General features: G+C 45.0%; 1 protein-coding gene across 1 annotated transcript in view; it reads left to right on the plus strand.

Annotated features, from left to right (window-relative positions):
- Window positions 1–18837, plus strand: part of PARVA (parvin alpha) — a 173129-nt gene that overhangs the window by 94753 nt on the left and 59539 nt on the right. The window contains exons 2-4 of the mRNA XM_030332653.2: window positions 5726–5815; window positions 5895–5965; window positions 8287–8389. Coding sequence (XP_030188513.1) covers window positions 5726–5815; window positions 5895–5965; window positions 8287–8389 — 264 coding nt within the window. The remainder of the gene's footprint in view (window positions 1–5725; window positions 5816–5894; window positions 5966–8286; window positions 8390–18837) is intronic.

Raw genomic sequence — 18837 nt, forward strand, 5'->3', positions numbered from 1 at the left:
TTGCTGCCAAGAACTTTTGTGGGAGACCTTGATCCTTTTAGAAATTAAGGGAACTTTAGTAGCTTTCAGAAGGACCAGAGATTAATCATCAGAGTCCTGATAAGGATCTAGAGCAGACTAAATGTCTCACTGGTGCCCACTTGCACTGAAGGAGAGAGAACATCCTAGCTATTCTCTTGTCCCCCGCCCCCCGCCCCCCATCTTGGTATTTTTGGTTTGGTTTGGTTGTTGTTTTGTCTGTAGGGACAAAACAGGGAGCATGGTCCAGACAGTGCTAAGTAGATGAATTCATGACCCTTGACACTCTGGACCCCACCTACCTAATTTGTTCTTCTGTTCCTTCCCTTCTTTCCCCCTCTGTGCCCCCACATTCCCAGTGCTCAGATGTAATCATTACTCTCAACACCTACCCCCCCCTTTTTTTTTACACACCTTTATGTGTTTTACACGAGATGTGCCTTTTGGGGGTCGTCTGTGCCAAATGAAAATATATATTTTTCAAAGTCCAGCTCAAATTCCCCCTCTCTAGGAATCCTTCCCAGTCTTCCACCCAAAGTTACCCTCGGTCTGCCTGAGCTGTCACAGTGCTGTAGTCCCACGTCCCTCACCCCTCTGCGCGGCATCCTGCATGTTGTGGTTATGCGTCTGCCCCTCCCACCATGTGCAGACTGAGGCAGATCCACGTCAAATCGCCAAACCTATATTCCCAATGCTGGCTCAAGGTCTGCTTCAGGAGAGGTGCCTAGTAATGTTTGTTGGTTGAACGAATGAAATTACTGGCTTTGCCTAAATGGACCCTTTTGTACTTGTAGAAACCTCTGTCCTTTCTTTTCTCCATACTTGTTCTCCCCGTGGTGTTCTTTGAATCCCTTTGTGCGTTCTGAAGTATAAGAGATGCCTGCAGCTATTCTGCTTCTCATGGAAAAAAAAGGAAAGGAAAATGACCATTCATTGTGTCGCCCTACACTATTCCTCTATCAACTTTATAATCCTGGTGTCCTGTGTATTAATTAGGGAGTTGGAGCTCCAAGCCCCAGAAAATGCCAACTCAACTAGTTTAAACAATAAAGGAGCTTATTATATTTCTTATAACAAGACACATAAAGCTAGAGTGGTTCCAGGGATGTAGGCTAAACAGCATCAACAAGAAACCCCTTTCTTTCTTTTTTTCTCTGCCAATCTGAGTATATTAGTTTCTTCTTTGGACTTGGGCTAGCTCACCTCGTGACTACAAAATGGCTGCAGCAAATCCAGGCATAGATTTGCTGGATCTATCTAATCACTGATTAGAAGGAGATTAGATACCCTCTCTTCTTTGGACCCCTCTTTAAAATGGAGGAAAACTATTGTTAGAAGCTTCTAGAAATTTCCTCTCACAACTCATCGTATCACATGACAGTGCTTGAGTCAGTCACTACCAAGAGAATTAAGATTATCATGATTAGCTTAAACCAATCAGGATCTCCCCTAGAACTTAGGAGGGAGAAGTGTACACACTGGAACAAAACGAAGGTTCTTTCAGCAGGGAAAAAGAGTAAAATAAATATTAGCAAGGAAACCAGCAGTGTCAGATCCAGCGTTGTTTTATAGAGAGTTGTTTGATACTGAATTTCAGGGAAGCTAAATTTCAAGGTTGCCCAGCTGATAAAAATAGAAGTAGGATTCAAATCCTGCTCTTTCAAACTCCAGAGCCCATCCTTGCCCTTTTTCTGCTGCATAACTAGACCCAGAGAGAGCCTGCGTTTCCCGGAAAAGCCAAAGCCCCCTTTCTGATGGTGAGCGCTTCAGGAGTTGAAGCAATCACCCTGCTTTCCCAAGCTCGACCTTCAGCTGGGCATTTAATCTGTTTATTAAGTTATGACTAATGGCGCCGCGAGACACGGAGGGCTGCACACTCAGACCTAGTTTTAGATTGTTAGAGGAGGTTGAAGGGATAAACATCATATTCATATTCTGTGCCGAGAAAATTCAATTGCAGCTCTTTTCTCTTTCAGAGCGCGGGGATTGGCGAGGGGCTTCTGCTGGGTCCTGCTTTGGTTTAATAGAAATGAAGCCTCCAAAGCAGGCGGGCTGTTTTGGGAAAGTGGCCACTAATGCGGCCCCATGGGGCGGGGGCCAGGCCTGAACGGGGCAGTTTGCATATTCACTTTTACAAACAGTTGGCTCAGAGTCAGCAGTTAATGGGATGGGAATGATGTTCCTGTACCAAATCATTTCCTGAAAAAAAAAACATTTCCAATTGCAAACATATCTCAGCCTTTCTTGTAGGGTTTGTTATGTCTCTGTTGAGTGAATTAAAGAGGCAGGGCAGAGGGGAGTGTTTCGGACTGGGGATTTTTCATCTGAAAACATTTTTATGATGTACACATAAAAAAAGATCCTGTTGAGACCCACCTTGAGGAGTCCTTGCCACAAATAGTACATTTCTAGTTGCATTTTAGAGGTGTAAATATCCCTATATTCATAAATTGGCTCTCGCCATACAACAGTCTTGGAACAGATGTGGCTTTTCTCTCCTTACAAAATATAAGCACACACATGTGCACACAGGATCAGGCCAAAATTTTATATATATATATATATATATATATATATATATACACACACACACACACACACACACACACACACACACACACATACTTTTTTCCCCCCTGAGAATAAGCTGGAATCTTTCTTTGCATCCTGTATACTAATTTGGCAAATTCTGGCTCAATTCATAACCTGTGCAGTTGAACGGTGGTCTTAACAGTTTTGGTTATTCGTTTACTCAACTAATAGTTCTTGAGTGCTTACTCTGCATGAGGTATTGTCTTAAGTAATAATAATAGTTATAGCATAATAGCATGCATTTATGCAGTTCTTACCAGGTACCAGGCACGCTTCTAAATGCTTAATGTAAACCCATTTAACCTTCTCAACAACCCTAGGAGGTAGGTAATATTATCACCCCCAATTTGCAGATGGGGAAACTGAGGTACAGGAGGTTAATGAACTTGCCCAAGGTCACATAGCTAGTAGAACATGGATTTCAGCCTAGGCACTCTGGCTCCTATTTGGGGATCTAACAGTGAACAAAAGAGAAAAAGTGCTAGTCTTTTCTCTAGGTGGGGAACAGACAACAGACATATGAATAATTATTATTTAAGGTTGTGATGAGTCCTCTGAAGAAAATAAAACATGAGAGGGAGGCTAGGGGCTAATCAGAGGGCCTTGCAAGTGTTAGTAAGGCGTCGGAGCCTTATTCTGAGTATGATGAGAGGCCAAGGGAGGGCTTAAAGCAGAAGAATGTATCATGCTATTTACATCTTTATAGACCATTCTGACTATGCTCTGGGAAGTAGACAGGGGTGCGGAAAATGCATCAGAAAGCAGTAGGCCACTTAGAAGGTGGCTCTGGTTGTCCAAGTGAAAGCTGAGGGTGGCCTGAACCAGGATGGGGTGGTGGAGATGATGAGAAGTGGGTGGCATCGGATCCTAGTGTAGAGGTGGAGCCCACGAAACTTGCCAATGCATTCGATGCAAAGCATGAGGAAGGAAGAGAAGTTAAGGGTGATTTTTTTGGATTTTGGCGTAAACCGTTGTATAAGTGGCGGTGCCATTTACTGAAGAAGAGAAGAACAGGGGAGTGACAGTCTTGTTTTAGGGTTGTTACGGTGGAGGTGAGAGTGTTGACAATCATTATGTTTGGGATATATACGCTTGAGACCTATTAATAGACAAAAGAGGAGACATCAAGTAAGTCTGGAATTCAGGGTCAGGCCCATTCTAGAGATTTAAATGTGGACATCATCAGCATTTGGACACATGGGGTCAACTAAGATAACACCATCCAGTTGAATTTCCTGTAATGATGAAAAGCTACATCTGTGGCGTCCAGCCTGGCAGTGGCCACTAGCCTGCCACACGTGGGCCATTGAGTGCTTGCAATGTGATAGGTACAACTAAGAAACTGAAGTTTTAACTCAGGTAAATGTGTATATTTGCATGTGGTTGGTAGCTACCATTGACAGTGCAGACCTTAGGGAGAATGTAGGTAGAGAGGCCCGGGGCAGGAGCTGTTGTCTTCACCAGCCAGTATGCCCAGTCTCGCTCCCCCATTTAAGCATGACTCGACTTCCACTGCCCAATGCTTGCACAGCAGTGCTTGTTCCGTAGTGGAAATCTTGCTTCTTTGTGAGAAACAGCCTGGAAAAGAAAACAAACTACTGGTCTTAGGAGGACTATTAGAAGAAACCTAGGACTCTAATGAAATTATAGGAGTCAATTGTTTTTCACTAGAAAGCAAATGCAATCCTATACTTATTAGAATCATTTTAGCCTTGAAGGTGTGCCTTCTATTTTTCAGTTCTATTTTTGGGGGGGCAATTATAGAGAGTGGTGGGTGTCTGAATTTGCAAATTCAAGATGGTGACTGGCTGATATCCCGTATGAATGTCAAGAGCCCACAGCGACGGGACTAAATACCAGCTTCATAATGCAAGTTGTGTCTCTTTAGGGTAGAGTGTGTTTCACGCTCTTTGTTAGGCAATCTCGTTCCCCGTCCAACTGCAAACATCAGTGAGTTTGCTAATATGAAAGAACTCTTTGTAAGTGGCTGCCTTGTGCTTAAGAGTTCTTGCAAGTATATGCTGGCAGTCAGGGAGGCCAGAGTCAATAAAAAAAATAATAAAATGGAGAGATGGGACATTGCTTTTATTAAGGTTGATTGCAGCTGCCATATTAGCTCTTTGAGAGCCTTTTGGTGACCAACGCTTTCAGAGAAAATGGTCTTTCTGTGCTTAATTGGTAAAAAGGAATTATCCAAACTGGCACTCAACAGGGGTGAGGAGATTGAAGGCACTCATTTTAGGGGGAGGTTTATCCAAGGTCATTGCTCAGAAAGTGTCCATCACGCAGTAGTTTTGTGGTAGGAATTTGTTTTTCACTAAGGCTTCGTTTGGGGGGTGGGTGCATGGAGGGGAGCAGGCTGGAAGTCTTTAGCGGTCATTGACCTCTTTTTGTTTTCCTTGAGGAAAGTGGAATTGTAGGTTTCTAGGACTTGAAAACTGTAAAAGGACTCGCTGGCCATCCATCCAGTTGAGAGCTTGATGTTCAGTGGAGGGAATGGACCTAGGAGGAGAGGTGCCTGGCCCCATAGTCCCCTACTCATTAGAGCTGAAGGGACAAGACGAGAGCCCAAAGGAGGGTGGCCTGAGGCATTCTCAAGCAGTGGCTGGGGTGGGATGGGGTAAAAAGAGAAGGCAGGATGATCAGAAAAATAGTTAGGGAAGCCAAACAAATAGGGAGAGAAGTTGACTGGAAATGGCTTACAACATAAATGTAGACTTGACCTGGTGACCTCGTTTAGCCAAGCAGGTACCGGGCGGCCACTGTGCACCAGACAGCCAACCCTTAAAGGAGGGGTGGGCAGGAGATGACAGGCAGAGACCCAAGAAAGACCTCAGTGACCACCTCACTTCCGTGTACCCTGAGATCGTGTCTGGGAACAGGCGGAGGCCTCCCTCTGAGGAAAGCGAGTGAGGTGATAGTTGGAAGAGGGGACATGCAGGAGACAACTCAGTCCTTCTAGCGAGGAGAGGCAGGGAATCTATTGCAGGCTGAGTAACAGCTGTAACCTAATCTCAGTAGTTTTATTAATGTCAATCTCAAACACCGTGTGCTACAGAGCCCCTCCCTGTCATCACTGGGCTGCCGTGTGACTCTGCCTTTCTTCTCTTTGCAGTATCAGAGCTTCAGGAGGAGGGCATGAATGCCATCAACCTGCCCCTCAGCCCGATCCCCTTCGAGCTGGACCCGGAGGACACCATGCTGGGTAACCGGGTCTCTTGTTCTCTGGGTTAGCCTAACGCCTCCAAGTGGAGCCACCCACTGACTGCCTTTTTCTTTTAAAGAGGAGAATGAAGTGCGAACAATGGTGGACCCCAACTCCCGCAGCGACCCCAAACTGCAGGAACTGATGAAGGTAAGAAGAAATTAGGAGGGGCCTCAGCTGCCTCCCAGACTCAACAGGCACCTGTAGACCACCTGCTCTAGGCAGGCAGCACACATGCCCCAACAGAAGAAATAGAAAGTTACAGACAGATCATGGTCCCATAGGTAGACATCTCTGATTTAACAAAAATGGGACATGGCCGCCGCCCAACAAATGGTGTTGATCGTAAGTGCCAGAGAAGTTAGTGCAAAGGAGCTCATGTTTACCAGGATCTTAAAGTTCACACAGTCTTTCCACTGCTTTCCTCAAAGACCCTCAACAACATCCTGTGAAATAGGACTTCTTATCATCCTCATTTACAGATAAGGAAGAGGAGTCTTAGAAAAGCCAGTAGTTTGTTTGTGGTCAAAGCTGAGTAGAGGAGATGGAATTCAAACAGAAGTAAATAAGATTGAATGAGATATTGTACATTGTGCCTGGCACAGGGGCTGGCTTGTAACCACCCCCTGAAAAATGTTCATTTCATCCCCCTTTGCATTCCCCGTCCTGTGTTTTTCTTCTTTAGCTTCTCCAAGCTGAACTCAAAACAGGACAAAAAGGCACTGGATGCCAGAGTGGCTCATTCAAAATGTAAATGAGATCTATCATTTTCCTGCTCAGAACCTCTGTATAGATTCCTGTCAACTGAAGTCTGAAGCCCATGCTCCTGGGGATGGTGTTTGGGGTCTCATGCTCTAGCTGCCTCTTCAGCTTCAGATTGTCCCCTTAGAGTCACCATGTGATGACTGCTTACCGCTACTCAGACACTTCTCTGTCTTCACTAAATGGTGAGCTTCTCAGGGTTCAAGACCCCCCCCCCTTTTGTTCATCATTGTTCCCCCAGGATCCAGCACAGAAAGTGACTTGGAGCAGATGTTCATAAACGCTGGGTGGGTGGATGGGGGAGAGACGGGAGGGTGTTGGATGGAGGGAGTGGAGGGGAGAGGAGGGAAGCTTCTATTCTAGAATAGTAGAATGATGTTCTGTGAAGACCCCGGGCTCCACCCACGTATGCAAACCCAGCCCAGCTACTACCCCTGTTATAAAGGCAATCTATTGATGCAAACACAAAAGGTGATGTTCCCTGTGGTTCCGTGTATTTCCAGATTGTGGTGGTTGCCTGAGGCCTGTCCTCAGGGGAGGGGACTGAGCACAAAGCCCAAAGGAACCTTCTTTCAGGGAGGGAGTTGCTTTTTATCTTGATTGTGGTGGTGGTTACACAACTGTGTACAATGACCAAAACTCAACAAACTGTATTTAACATTAGTTAATTTTACCGTACATAAATAATATCATCATAAACAAATGAGCTGGAAAAAAATGTAAGATAAAAAGCAGTGGACTTTTGCAAACTGCAGTTTCCTTACCTGAAAAATGAAGTGAATGAACCCTCCCTCGAAGGGGTGTGTGCAGATTAACTAAATGAGCTACCGCAGGCTGTGCCCCTGCTCAGTGCTTCATGCTGAGGGCACTCAGGCAAGGACAGGAGAGCGACAGGAGAGGAGAGGAGACTGCACTGGCCCACCGAGAGGTAGCTTGGGGATAAGGAGGAGAGCAGTACCTTAGAGGGCCGATGGATAGGAGTTCAATTCCTGTCTGTGTCCATGGTTAGCAACGTGACCTTGGCAGATACATTCACTTCTGTGTTTGCTTTCTCCTCCTGAACATAGGAGGAGGGGTGATAGATGGGGGTGATAGTAACCACCTTACCAGATGTCCTAATGGGGGAGAACTTTATTTATTAATTAGACGTGCCTTTATTGAACATTCGGCCCTTGACGTATGGCATTCTTTTCTGCTACCTAGAGCGGGAGAGATTTTCCTCCTTCATCTTAGAGGTGGGGAATCAGAGGCTCAGAGCAGAAACTAGTTTGCCCTAGATTCATAGGTCACGGAGGCACACACAGAGAGGTCCGTGGATGACAGAGGTGCACAGACACAGGTGCATACATCACAGAGCTACACAAATCAGTTGGTGGGTAACTAACCCCAGTTTGTAGAACTCTAAAAGCCCATATCCTTGCCTGGTACGAGCCACACACCCAAACACTGTGTGAATGTAGCTTGCCATTGGGGTAAGGAATGGTAAGGGGCCAGAAGATATTAACAGGGACACAGGTGCCACCAGAACTAGAAGCACTTACCCCGGAAAATTAACAGGGCCACTAGGTCTCACCCAGCCTTGTGTCCACATACTGAGTCACAGGGATTGTTCTGCTGCTTTCAGAATCTGAAGTGCATTTAGATTTTAATCTTCCAAGATAAGAAATCTGGCCTATGAATCTTCTCTTATTCTCTCTCTCTCTCTGTAGGTACTAATCGACTGGATTAATGACGTGCTTGTTGGAGAAAGAATCATTGTGAAAGACCTGGCTGAAGATTTATATGACGGGCAAGTCCTACAGAAGCTCTTTGGTGAGAAGGGGGTTGAATGTTGTGGGGGAGGTCTTTGCTCTGCAGGTGGATGGCTCTCAGGCTCCTAGTTGGGAGTGGTTCTCAGCTTACAGCCGTTCACGTGCCGTTCACACTATCAAAGTGTGGTGTGTGGGCCCACAGACTGGTGGGGCCTTTAGATGGCCTCCTGGAATCTGTTTCACATAAATGAATTGCCGAGGGAGTTCATTGGCCAGATGGGGCTGCTCCCCCTAGCAGCTGAAGGGCAGCAGCTGGGTAGATGAAAAGATTCCACTGTGTACTAGAAAACCTGCCTTACCCTCTCTAGAAAACCGTGCACTTGTGACCTCTGTAGGTGTATTTACACGTGTGTGGGGGGTAAGCGTATATACGTATACCTCTGTCACCTATGGGTGGGTGTATGTGTGCATGTGCACGTGCGTGTATGCATACCTCTGTGAGCTGTGGACCTGTGTGTGTGTGTGTGTGTGTGTGTGTGTTCCTCTGTGTACCTCTAAGTCAGGTGCAAGAATGTGGGAGCCTGCGCCTCTGTGACGTTCAGCCTCTGCGTGCCTAGATGTGCTGTCTCTGGGAAGGTGTGTTCCTGTGAAAATAGGCCCCTGGGGAGGAAAAGGAGAATTCAGGGGTGATCTAGTATTGAAATGACAAATTCAACCTGAAAGAATTTGGACTTTGCCTCAGCTGCTCCCCATTGTCTCTAGTCCAAACCTCTGCCCCAAGTTCTAGACTTCCATTCCTAGCTGCCCACTCAGCCCCTCCCCCTGTGTGCCCCTCACGCTGAGCTCATCCACTTTTCCAAAGAGGTTTCTTGCCCTCTGAGTTAACCGCCTTCCCCTCTTCCCCGCCACGCCCCGCGTATGTGGGGGGCCTCCAGGGCTCCTTTCTTCTTGCTCACATGGTCTCCTGCAGCCACTCTCCCTGCGGTTTTCACTGGTCTGAGCTGTCGAGACAGCCTCCGACCTCACCTGCATTCCGCCTCTCTCTGCCTCCAGCCCATTCCTGGGCCGCCAGCAGAGGAGGCCTTCTCAAAACGCAAGTCTAGTCTTGCTCTCCCCTGCCGGGGTTGGGCGGTGGGGGAAGCTGGGCCAGTCAGGCCCAGCAGCACTGCATTCACACAGACCCTCATGCGACCCCCGCCCCCTCTGTCTTTTCAGCCTCACTGTTCATCTTTCAGTCTCTAAGTTCCATAGAACGCGCCTGCCTCTCGCACCTCGGACAACAGGATCACATCTAGAAGTGATTGTCACGCGCCCTTCTGTGTTCCCCCGGATACACACACACATACGTACATAAATGTACATAACACACATGCCTTTATTATACGACGTTCCAAGTTGTTTGTAGCTGTTTATGGAAATGTCTGTGGGCTTCCCAAGAGCAGGAACACCGTATCTTCCTCATCGATCCAATCTCCTCCAGTTCTAGCAGTTTGCCTCCTGCATGTTGCCTGGCACTTAATCAATGTCTATTGAGTGAATGAATGATATAAAATCTAGTCATTTCTAGGAAGCTACACTGATTTGGTACTCAAACATCAATATTAGTGAGTATTAATATTTAAAGACTTGTAAATGCAACCGAACGCAGAGAGGAGAAGGCTTTGGCACATTTTCCCGTGGAAAAGCCATGAGCCTCGCTGGTCATCTCTTTTAGCGACTACAGCTTTTCACTCCTCCAGCGGATTTCTGGTCAGGATCTGAAAGTGTCTCGAAACGCTCTATATGCTGGGCTTTCAAGGCAAGGGTGGAATTTAGCCATGGAGTGATGGAACAAGGTCATGAGGTCATCTTGCCTCTGCGCATGGGGAGAGAACTGCCCAACATCACACCCGTGCAGCCCCAAGTCGGGACGGAGCACAGTCAACGTTAGGTTTATTTCAGATCTCAACCTTCGCGTTGAAAAGGTGATGTTGCTTCTGTCCACCTAAGTTTAGACCGTTTGTAGGTAGATGGGGACACACATGAAAAGGTACAGGCAGGGTGCCCAGGTGGAGAGAACCAGTTTGCAGGTAAAAATATGCATCGGGAGTGCCTGGGAGGTGTCAGTCGGGAGGCTGACTAGGATAGGCTCCAACCTTGACTTCCCCTCTATCTTCCTCTTTCCCAGCAACGTTCCTCAAAAGAATATTTGGCACTGTATCTGCTTCCTCACCACTAATCACTACCTTCTGAGGTACAGCCTGGGTATCATCATTCCATCTGCTTTCTCTTCTGAGGTCTCCAGTATCGATTCTGACATCTCCTGTGCTGTGGCATCTGATGCTAACTACCAAATGTCTCGTCCCCCTCCCCCCAGCTCAGTGGTCGCTGGGATCTCATGCCGCTTCCGACACACCCTCTCTTCCCCGTCTTCTTCATACCCTTGACTTCTCTCCATAACTGCGGGGACTTCTCAGTCTTCCATCTGTGGCCCCTCCCTTCCCTTTTTCTCTCCTATCCTCTTCCTGGGTGATTGCATCTATTCCTGCGTTTCAACCATTACCTCTCTGATAATCACTCCCTGAAGCTGTGAGGTGATGTGCTAACTGCCTTCCACGCATGCCCACCTGGGTGTCACCTAGGAACCACACTGCCTCAAACTGATCTGATCTTCCTCCTCCCCACCAGAGCTATTCTGCTTGCCAGAATAGAGCCAAATGCTCAGATTAGGAACCTAGGAGTCATGCCCTTTTGCTCCTTGTCCTGTTAGTCACAAATTGTGATGACTGTACTCCCCTATGTAATGTGTCGAACCACCCCATTTCTCAGCCAGGGAGCATGTGCGAAGCACTTAGAAAGTGCTGGCTCCCCGCGTGCTGGGTTGGTAGCGCTTTCTCTGATTTTCCAGCCCCTCTGCTGCCACCTTAGCTTCTCCAGCTCCAAACACCCTTTTCTCTGTGATATGCCGTTTCCTGCCTCGGTACTATTTGTCTTGACACTTAATAGGCCATTTGTCAGTGGGTTTTTTGTTTTTTTACTTTTCTTTTGAACTAATTTTAGACTTACAATATTGTCGCACAGAGAGTACAGAGTTCCTGACCCCCTCGGGCCCAGCTCCCTCTAATGCTAACATCTTACCTGACCATGGTACAGGTACCAAACCCTAAGAAATCAACCTCAGTCCCAGAATTTATTTGGATTTTACCAGATTTTTAAATGAATGTCTTTATCAGTTCTAGAATCTGATCTGGGATTGCACACTGTACTCGATTGTATCACGTCCCTTCCAAACTGTGACTGCCTTTTCTTTCATGACCTTGACACTTGTGAAAGAGGACTGATTAGTTATTGTGTAGAATAGCCCCTAACTTGGGTTTGTCTGATGTTTTCTGATTATTAGATTAAGGTCATAGATTTGGGGGGAAGAATACCCCAGAAGTGACAGGTCCTTCTGGGTGTGTTGTACCCAGGGTCCACAATGTTAACCTGTCTTATTACTGGTGAGTTCACCTGGATCACTTGGGGAAGGCAGTGTCTGTCAGATCCCGTCACTGTGAAGTCACTATTTTTCTCTTTACGATTCATTTGTTTAGGGGGCAAGATAATTTAAGATTATGCAAATATCTTGTTTCTCCTTACATGTTTCCCACTGATTTTATTCAGTGGATCATAGCTGCCTCAATTATTACTGCAGTGGTCTAGTGGAGATTTTCTATTTTCTTCATTCCTTCTACATTTATTAATTGGAATCCTTCTGTAAGGAAAAGTTGGTCCATGTACTTATTTATTCAGTATTTGTATCAGTATGGACACAAGGATACTTACTTCACACTCTAGGTTATAATCTATTGGGGTTTTTTTGCTCGTATACCTCCAGCTTTCACCATTTGACCATTGGGAGCTCTTTCAGGTTGGCTTCTGGACACTTTTGACCTGCTGCTCCATATTTTTTTGTTCTTAGCACTTACTTTCTGGCATCATAAGATGTTCCAGACTCCTCTTATGCTTTACTTACTCTGACCCTGGAATCAGTCATTTCTTCACGGAGCTTGGATTTTTTTTTTTTTTTTTATTAGAAAATGGTATTTTGCAATCAATATATGGGCACATTAGAGAGTATTTGTAACCTGCTATCCGTAGCACACATAAACGTAGGCACAGTACGATGACCTGGTGGTACTACAATGAATGAGACACGATCATTTCTAGAAATCCAGTTGGGCTGGGCCCAGAGAGCAGGAGCGGGCTGAGGTTGGGATTAGTAAACTAACTATGAAACACTGGTACTTAGAAGAAGATGGAAATGCCACAGGGACCTCAAGGAGTCCGGATGTGCCAGGTCACACCTCAGGAGCAGGAAATGCATCTGGAATCCAGGAAACGAGGTTGATGACCTCATGAGGCAAGGACTCAGAACCTGGAAGTGAACAAGATGTGGAGGCAAGAATCTCTCAGCAAAAGGCTCTGTGTGTTTTAGGGTCATGGTGAAAGCCTGAATGGGTGAGCATCCCCAAGATGACAGATAGACTCTGCTGAGCAGCATGGCTGGGTGTTCTCTGATCACAAACCCTGTGAAGGCAGTGTCATACCTGGGTCTCCTTTGTGCAGCCAGATACTGCTTGTTCGACAGCACTGGGGCTGCTCAACTTGCCTTTCTCAGGGACCCCAGGCATATCTGGAAGGTTCTTCTGACATACCTTCCCCCAGTCCTTCTTTCTGAGCTGCCTAACCCAGCTGCCTCTGTTCCCAGGGTCTTCTCTCTTGCCCTGGCTGCAGTTCTGAGTTCAGGTTTTCCCAAAAGCAGATGCCGGGACAAGGACTTGGGTGGAGGAAGTTCATATGAGAGGTGATCTTAGAAAGTAAATAGTTACGTGGGGAATGTAAGAGAGCAAGATAAAGGCCAGTGATGTTGAGTTTGCAACCAGGGTTCAGTCCTGCAGGGTTCCCTCTGAGAAACACCTTAAGTCATCCTCCTCAGGACAGGGAGGGTCCTCCCATCCCCCTGTGGTTGAGGATTGCCTACATAAGAATTAAGAGCTTCTAGGTTGTACTTCTGATGGAGAAGCTCTTGTGCAGAGAAGAAGAGCTTCAGGGCCAGAATTGGAACCCATGGTGTGCTGGGCGCCAATTGGGGGTGAATGCAGGTGAACCAGGGAGCTCCAGGAAGGGGCATCCACATCACCCAGGAATACGAGAAGGTACAAGTTCTGCTGTAGGGGCTGCTCCTGCTGAGTCCCTTGGTGTTGCTGCCAGGGAAAAATCAGATACTTATGCCGCCACCCCCATCTCCTCACAGCAACAGCTCCAGACCTTTCCACACCTCAGGACAAAAGCTTGCTGCACTTGCATCCCCAACACCTAGGCCAGAGATACTACCAAGAGAGACAGGAGATAAAGGATTCTAGAAAAATGCCCGCACCAGATAATCATTTCAGGTGAACATAAGCTTTCCTGACTTGGGATAGCTCTGTGAGCTTCCTTAGGGTATGTTTTAGTTAACGGATTCTTATCTTTAAATATGTGCATGTACTCGCCTGTGTTGAGGGCTAAAAGTCATAAGGTTCTTTTTTCTAGTGTTCACAATGGCATATGCCCAAAACAGGATATCTTCTTCAAGCATGAGACTGAGCAGGGTCCCTTGAGCATAAAGATTCTGCAGGAGAGTTTTTTGTTTAGCTTTAGGGTATGTGTTTGTCCCTGGTAGACCCTAAAGAGAACATCTTACATTGACCTTACTCTTGTCGATTACTATTCATTAAGCAACAGCCATTTCATTTGCAAATGATACCTGCTGAGTTAAGGGATACGAAAGGAAATGTGTTGCAGTGTAATATACTGCATAACACAGTGCCTTCAGGTAACTCACAGTCTGGTAGTATGTGTGGGATACCAAGTAGTTTAGGAAAGGTGTCATGAATGAGGAGGCATTTTGAATGAGTCCTTAGGGAAGGAGAATTTAAACCAGATGAAGGAGGAAAAGAACATTCTAGTCAGCACAACAAAATGTAAGCCCATGTGGATTTCAGGGTGAGTGGTGGGAGAGTGTTGTACAGACAAGGAATACGTGGGTAGGCAAACTTCAGGAGTGGTTGTGTGGGACTTGTGGCTAACACAGATGAGACCCAGCACCCAGATCTTGATTTCTTACACCATTCTCCAATAATAGAAACCAGGGTATGCAGAAAATTGGCAAACTGTAGGACTGGAGCATCTTGCAGTGCCGAAAAGAGGTACTAAGAAAAAATATAGATGTGTGGGACAGCATATGGAAAGTATTCAGGACCAACCTAAAACAGCTCCCAGTGGCTAATGGTAGAATAATTTGAGCACAGAGATGAATGACAATAGTATTGGATTATAGCCCAAAGTGTAAATATCCTTAAGTCCATATTGATATAAATAGGTAAATAAATGAGAAAAGGAACAACTCTTCCTCATTAAATTATTCTAAATAATTCATGTATTTACATTCCCCTCAAAAAAATGAAAGTTAACTCCCACCTCTTGAGTGAACTCCATTTAGTGACTAGCTTCCAATGATTATGGGATGGAGCTGGAGGAGGCAAGTAACTTTGCAGTAAAGAAACAAGATATAGACCCTACTTTGACCGAGTGATCAAGGTTAACATCACCAATGATAAGTCATGTTGATAGCATGCATCCTTGATACAATGCAGTGGAAAGGGCACTTCACCTCTGTGATCTTCCTCCCAAAACCCATAACCTCAGTCTAACCATGAGAAAAACATGGGAAAAACCCAGTGCTCCTCAAAACCGTCAAGGTCATAAAGAGCAAGGAAAGTCTGAAAACCTATTACAGAATAGAGGGCACTAAAGGTGACAATGATGAGAAGAACCCAAAGCATGGACTTAATGTCAGTTCATTAGTTGTGACAAACATACCATAGTATTATAAGATGCTAACAATGGGTGAAACTGGATTCAGAATATGCAGGAACTGTATGAACTATTATTTCAGCTTTTCTATAAATCCAAAAACCATTCTAAAATTAAAAATTTAATGGCCAACTAATCTTTGACAAAGCATGAAAGAATATCCAATGGAATAAAGACAGTCTCTTCAGCAAGTGGTGCTGGGAAAATTGGACAGCGACATGCAGAAAAATGAACCTGGACCTCTTTCTTACACCATACACAAAAATAAACTCAAAATGAATGAAAGACCTAAATGGAAGACAGGAAGCCATCAAAATCCTGGAGGAAAAAGCAGGCAAAAACATCTTTGATATTGGCTACAGCAACTTCTTACTCAACACGTCTCCAGAAGCGAAGGAAACAAAAACAAAAATGAACTATTGGGACCTCATCAAAATGAAAAGCTTCTGCACAGCGAAGGAAACAATCAGCAAAACTAATAGGCAACTGACAAAATGGGAGAAGATATGTGCAAACGACATATCAGATAAAGGGTTAGTATCCAAAATCTATAAAGAACTTATCAAAGTCAACACCCAAAAAACAAATAATACAGAAAAGAAATGGCAAAAGACATGAATAGACACTTCTCCAAAGAAAAAATCCAGATGGCCGACACATGAAAAATGCTCAACATCACTCATCATCAGGGAAATACAAATGAAAACCACAATGAGATACCACCTCACACCTGTCAGAATGGCTAACATTAACAACTCAGGCAACAGCAGATATTGGCAAGGATGGGGAGAGAGAGGATCTCTTTTGCATTGTTGGTGGGAATGAAAGTTGGTGTAGCCACTCTGGAAAATATGGAGGTTCCTCAAAAAATTAAAAATAGAACTACCTTACGACCCAGCAACTGCACTACTGTTTCGAAGGGACACATGCACCCCAATGTTTATAGCAGCACCATCAACAATAGCCAAAGTATGGAAAGAGCCCAAATGTCCGTCGATGGATGAATGGATAAAGAAGATGTGGTAGGTATATATACAATGGAGTATTACTCAACAATCAAAAAGAATGAGATCTTGCCATTTGCACCTACGTGGATGGAACTATAGAGTATTATGCTAAGCTAAATTAGAGAAAGACAAATATGACTTCACTCATGAGAATTTTAAGGCACAGAACAGATGAACACAAGGGAAGGGAAGCAAAACTTATATAAAAGGGAGGGGGACAAAACAGAAGAGACTCTTAAATATGGAGAGCAAACAGGGTTACTAGAGGGGTTGTGGAAGGGGGGATAGGTAAGGGGCATTAAGGAATCTACTCCTGAAATCACTGTTGTGCTATATGCTAAGTAACTTGGAAGTAAATTTAAAAAAAAAATGGGGAGCAACTTTTTGATATAAAAGCAAAAAAAAATGGACAAAGGAATGAAATGAAAATGAAAAATGTATTTACAGAAAGAAGAGGAGCCTGCTTGACAGAGGACCTTGAACAAAGAATTGTGGACTACATTTGGTGGGTAGGCAGTGGTAAATGCTAATGGCTTGTGAGCAAAGCGACATGATCAGAAATGAGACTTCTGAAGATGACCAGGAGTAGTAGAGGAAGTGGAGGAAGAGGAAGTGGAGGAAGCTCCAGCAAAACACCTCTTTGTGCAACAATGATGATGTTGAACTAGAGAGGGAGCAGTATTGATGGGGGAAAAGCTTCAAGTGATGTAGGGAATAAGTGGCTAAAGGAAACTGGTGGATGTTGAATAGGGATGACCCCTTAATCCCAGGAGGAGCAACGTCTTGTAGGGTTTGATCATATTGGTTTTGGTGATCATTTTCCCACACCTACAAGTACTTAGGCTAAAGTAGAAGCTGTGGTAAAACTGAAAGAGGAATGAAGACACGGACAGGAGATCTAAGATCTGCATTTCACAGCAGCTCAGATCACTCTTCTGTAAAACCAGGAAGATGGCCTATACAACCTTACAGCTGAGCTAATGCAGTTCCACTAGCCACATGTAGCTAATAAAAGCAACCAAAAGTAAAAATCTACTTAGTCACACCAGCTACACTTCAAGTGCTTGACACCCAAATGTATCAAGTGGCTACCATACTGGATAGTGCAGAAATGAATATTTTCATCATAGCATTAAGCGCTTTTGGACAGCATGCTCTAATCTTCCTACTGGAACAGTCATTGATTCTAGAACACTTGAAGATAATGTATACTACCATTCTTAAACTGGAGGAGGAATTTTCTGGCCTCAAGCTGAATGGCAGTCTTTTTATTTTTATTCTTTTATTTGTTAGTAGAGATGGGTATATATTTGGCACCCCAGCACAAAGTACTCTGGAGTCAAAGTAGACATAAGCTGGGAAATCCCAGTCAACCTCCAGGGCGCCCCATGTGCAAGTCACCGTGGGAACTCCTACCTTGTGCTCACCTTCATTCCAGCCACCCTGCAAGGGCATCCCATGCATGGGGAAGCCCAGGACACCCCCCTCAGTCTGCATTCCAGCTTGGCTCTAGCTGCCCCAAGAGGCCACCCTCTACCTTGAGAGCCCTAGGGTATTCCAGCTTGAAGTTTTCACCCACATCAGCTTCAAGTGTCATTCCAGGGTGCCTGCTGCACAGAGAGGCCAGAGACTACACCAGCTTATGTCCACTTCAGCTGCCCTGTCAGGGCATACTCTGAGCCCCAAGACCACCCCAGCCCATAGCCACTTCATAGCCCACAGCAGGCACAGCTCCAGCCAGCCAACCAGAGTCACCAAGCACACACAGTCTATACAAGATCATTCCTTCAAGTTTAGGAGAAGTAGCTGCTCTGCCTAATTCATAAAAACAAACACAGAAAGTTAAGCAAAATGAGGAGACAGAGGAATATGTGCCAAATGAAAGAACAAAACAAAACCTTAGGAAAAGAACTAAATGTAACAGATATAAGCAATGTGCCTGACAAAGAGATTAAAGTAGTGATTATAAAGATGCTCAATGGACTGCAGAGAAAAGTGGAAGAACTTAGAACTTCAATAAGGAGACAGAAAATATAAAAAAAGAACCAATCAAAATTGAAAAATATAATAACCAAAATGAAAAGTACACTACAGGGAATTAACAGATTAGTAACTGCAGAAGAATGGCAGCAATCTGACAGTGTCATGGGAAGTTCCCAAGCTGAATAGGGAGGGAGGGAAGGAAGGAAGAGAGAAAAAATTTTAAGTGAGGATATGTTAAGGGATCTCTTGGGCCACATCAAGAACAATACAATTTGCATTATAGGGGTCCCAGCAGGAAAAAGAGGGGGAGAAAGGGACAGAAAGTTATTTTAAGAATAATAGCTGAAAACATTCCTAACCTGGGGAAGGAAAGACATCTAGGTTCAGGAAGCACAAAGAAACCCAAACAAGGTGAACCCAAGGAGGTCCGCACTACAACATGTAGTAATTAAAGAGAATTTTAGCTCACTCAGCCAGTGGAGCATGCCACTGTTGATCTTGGGGTTGTAAGTCCAGGTCCATGTTGAGTATAGAGATTACTTTAAAGAAAAATAAAATCGGGGTGCCTGGGTAGCTCAGTCAGTTAAGTCAAACTCTTGATTTTGTTTCAGGTCATGATCTCACTGTTCATGAGTTTAAGCCC

Source organism: Lynx canadensis, chromosome D1 (assembly GCF_007474595.2).
Source record: "Lynx canadensis isolate LIC74 chromosome D1, mLynCan4.pri.v2, whole genome shotgun sequence".
NCBI classification, from domain to species: domain Eukaryota; kingdom Metazoa; phylum Chordata; class Mammalia; order Carnivora; family Felidae; genus Lynx; species Lynx canadensis.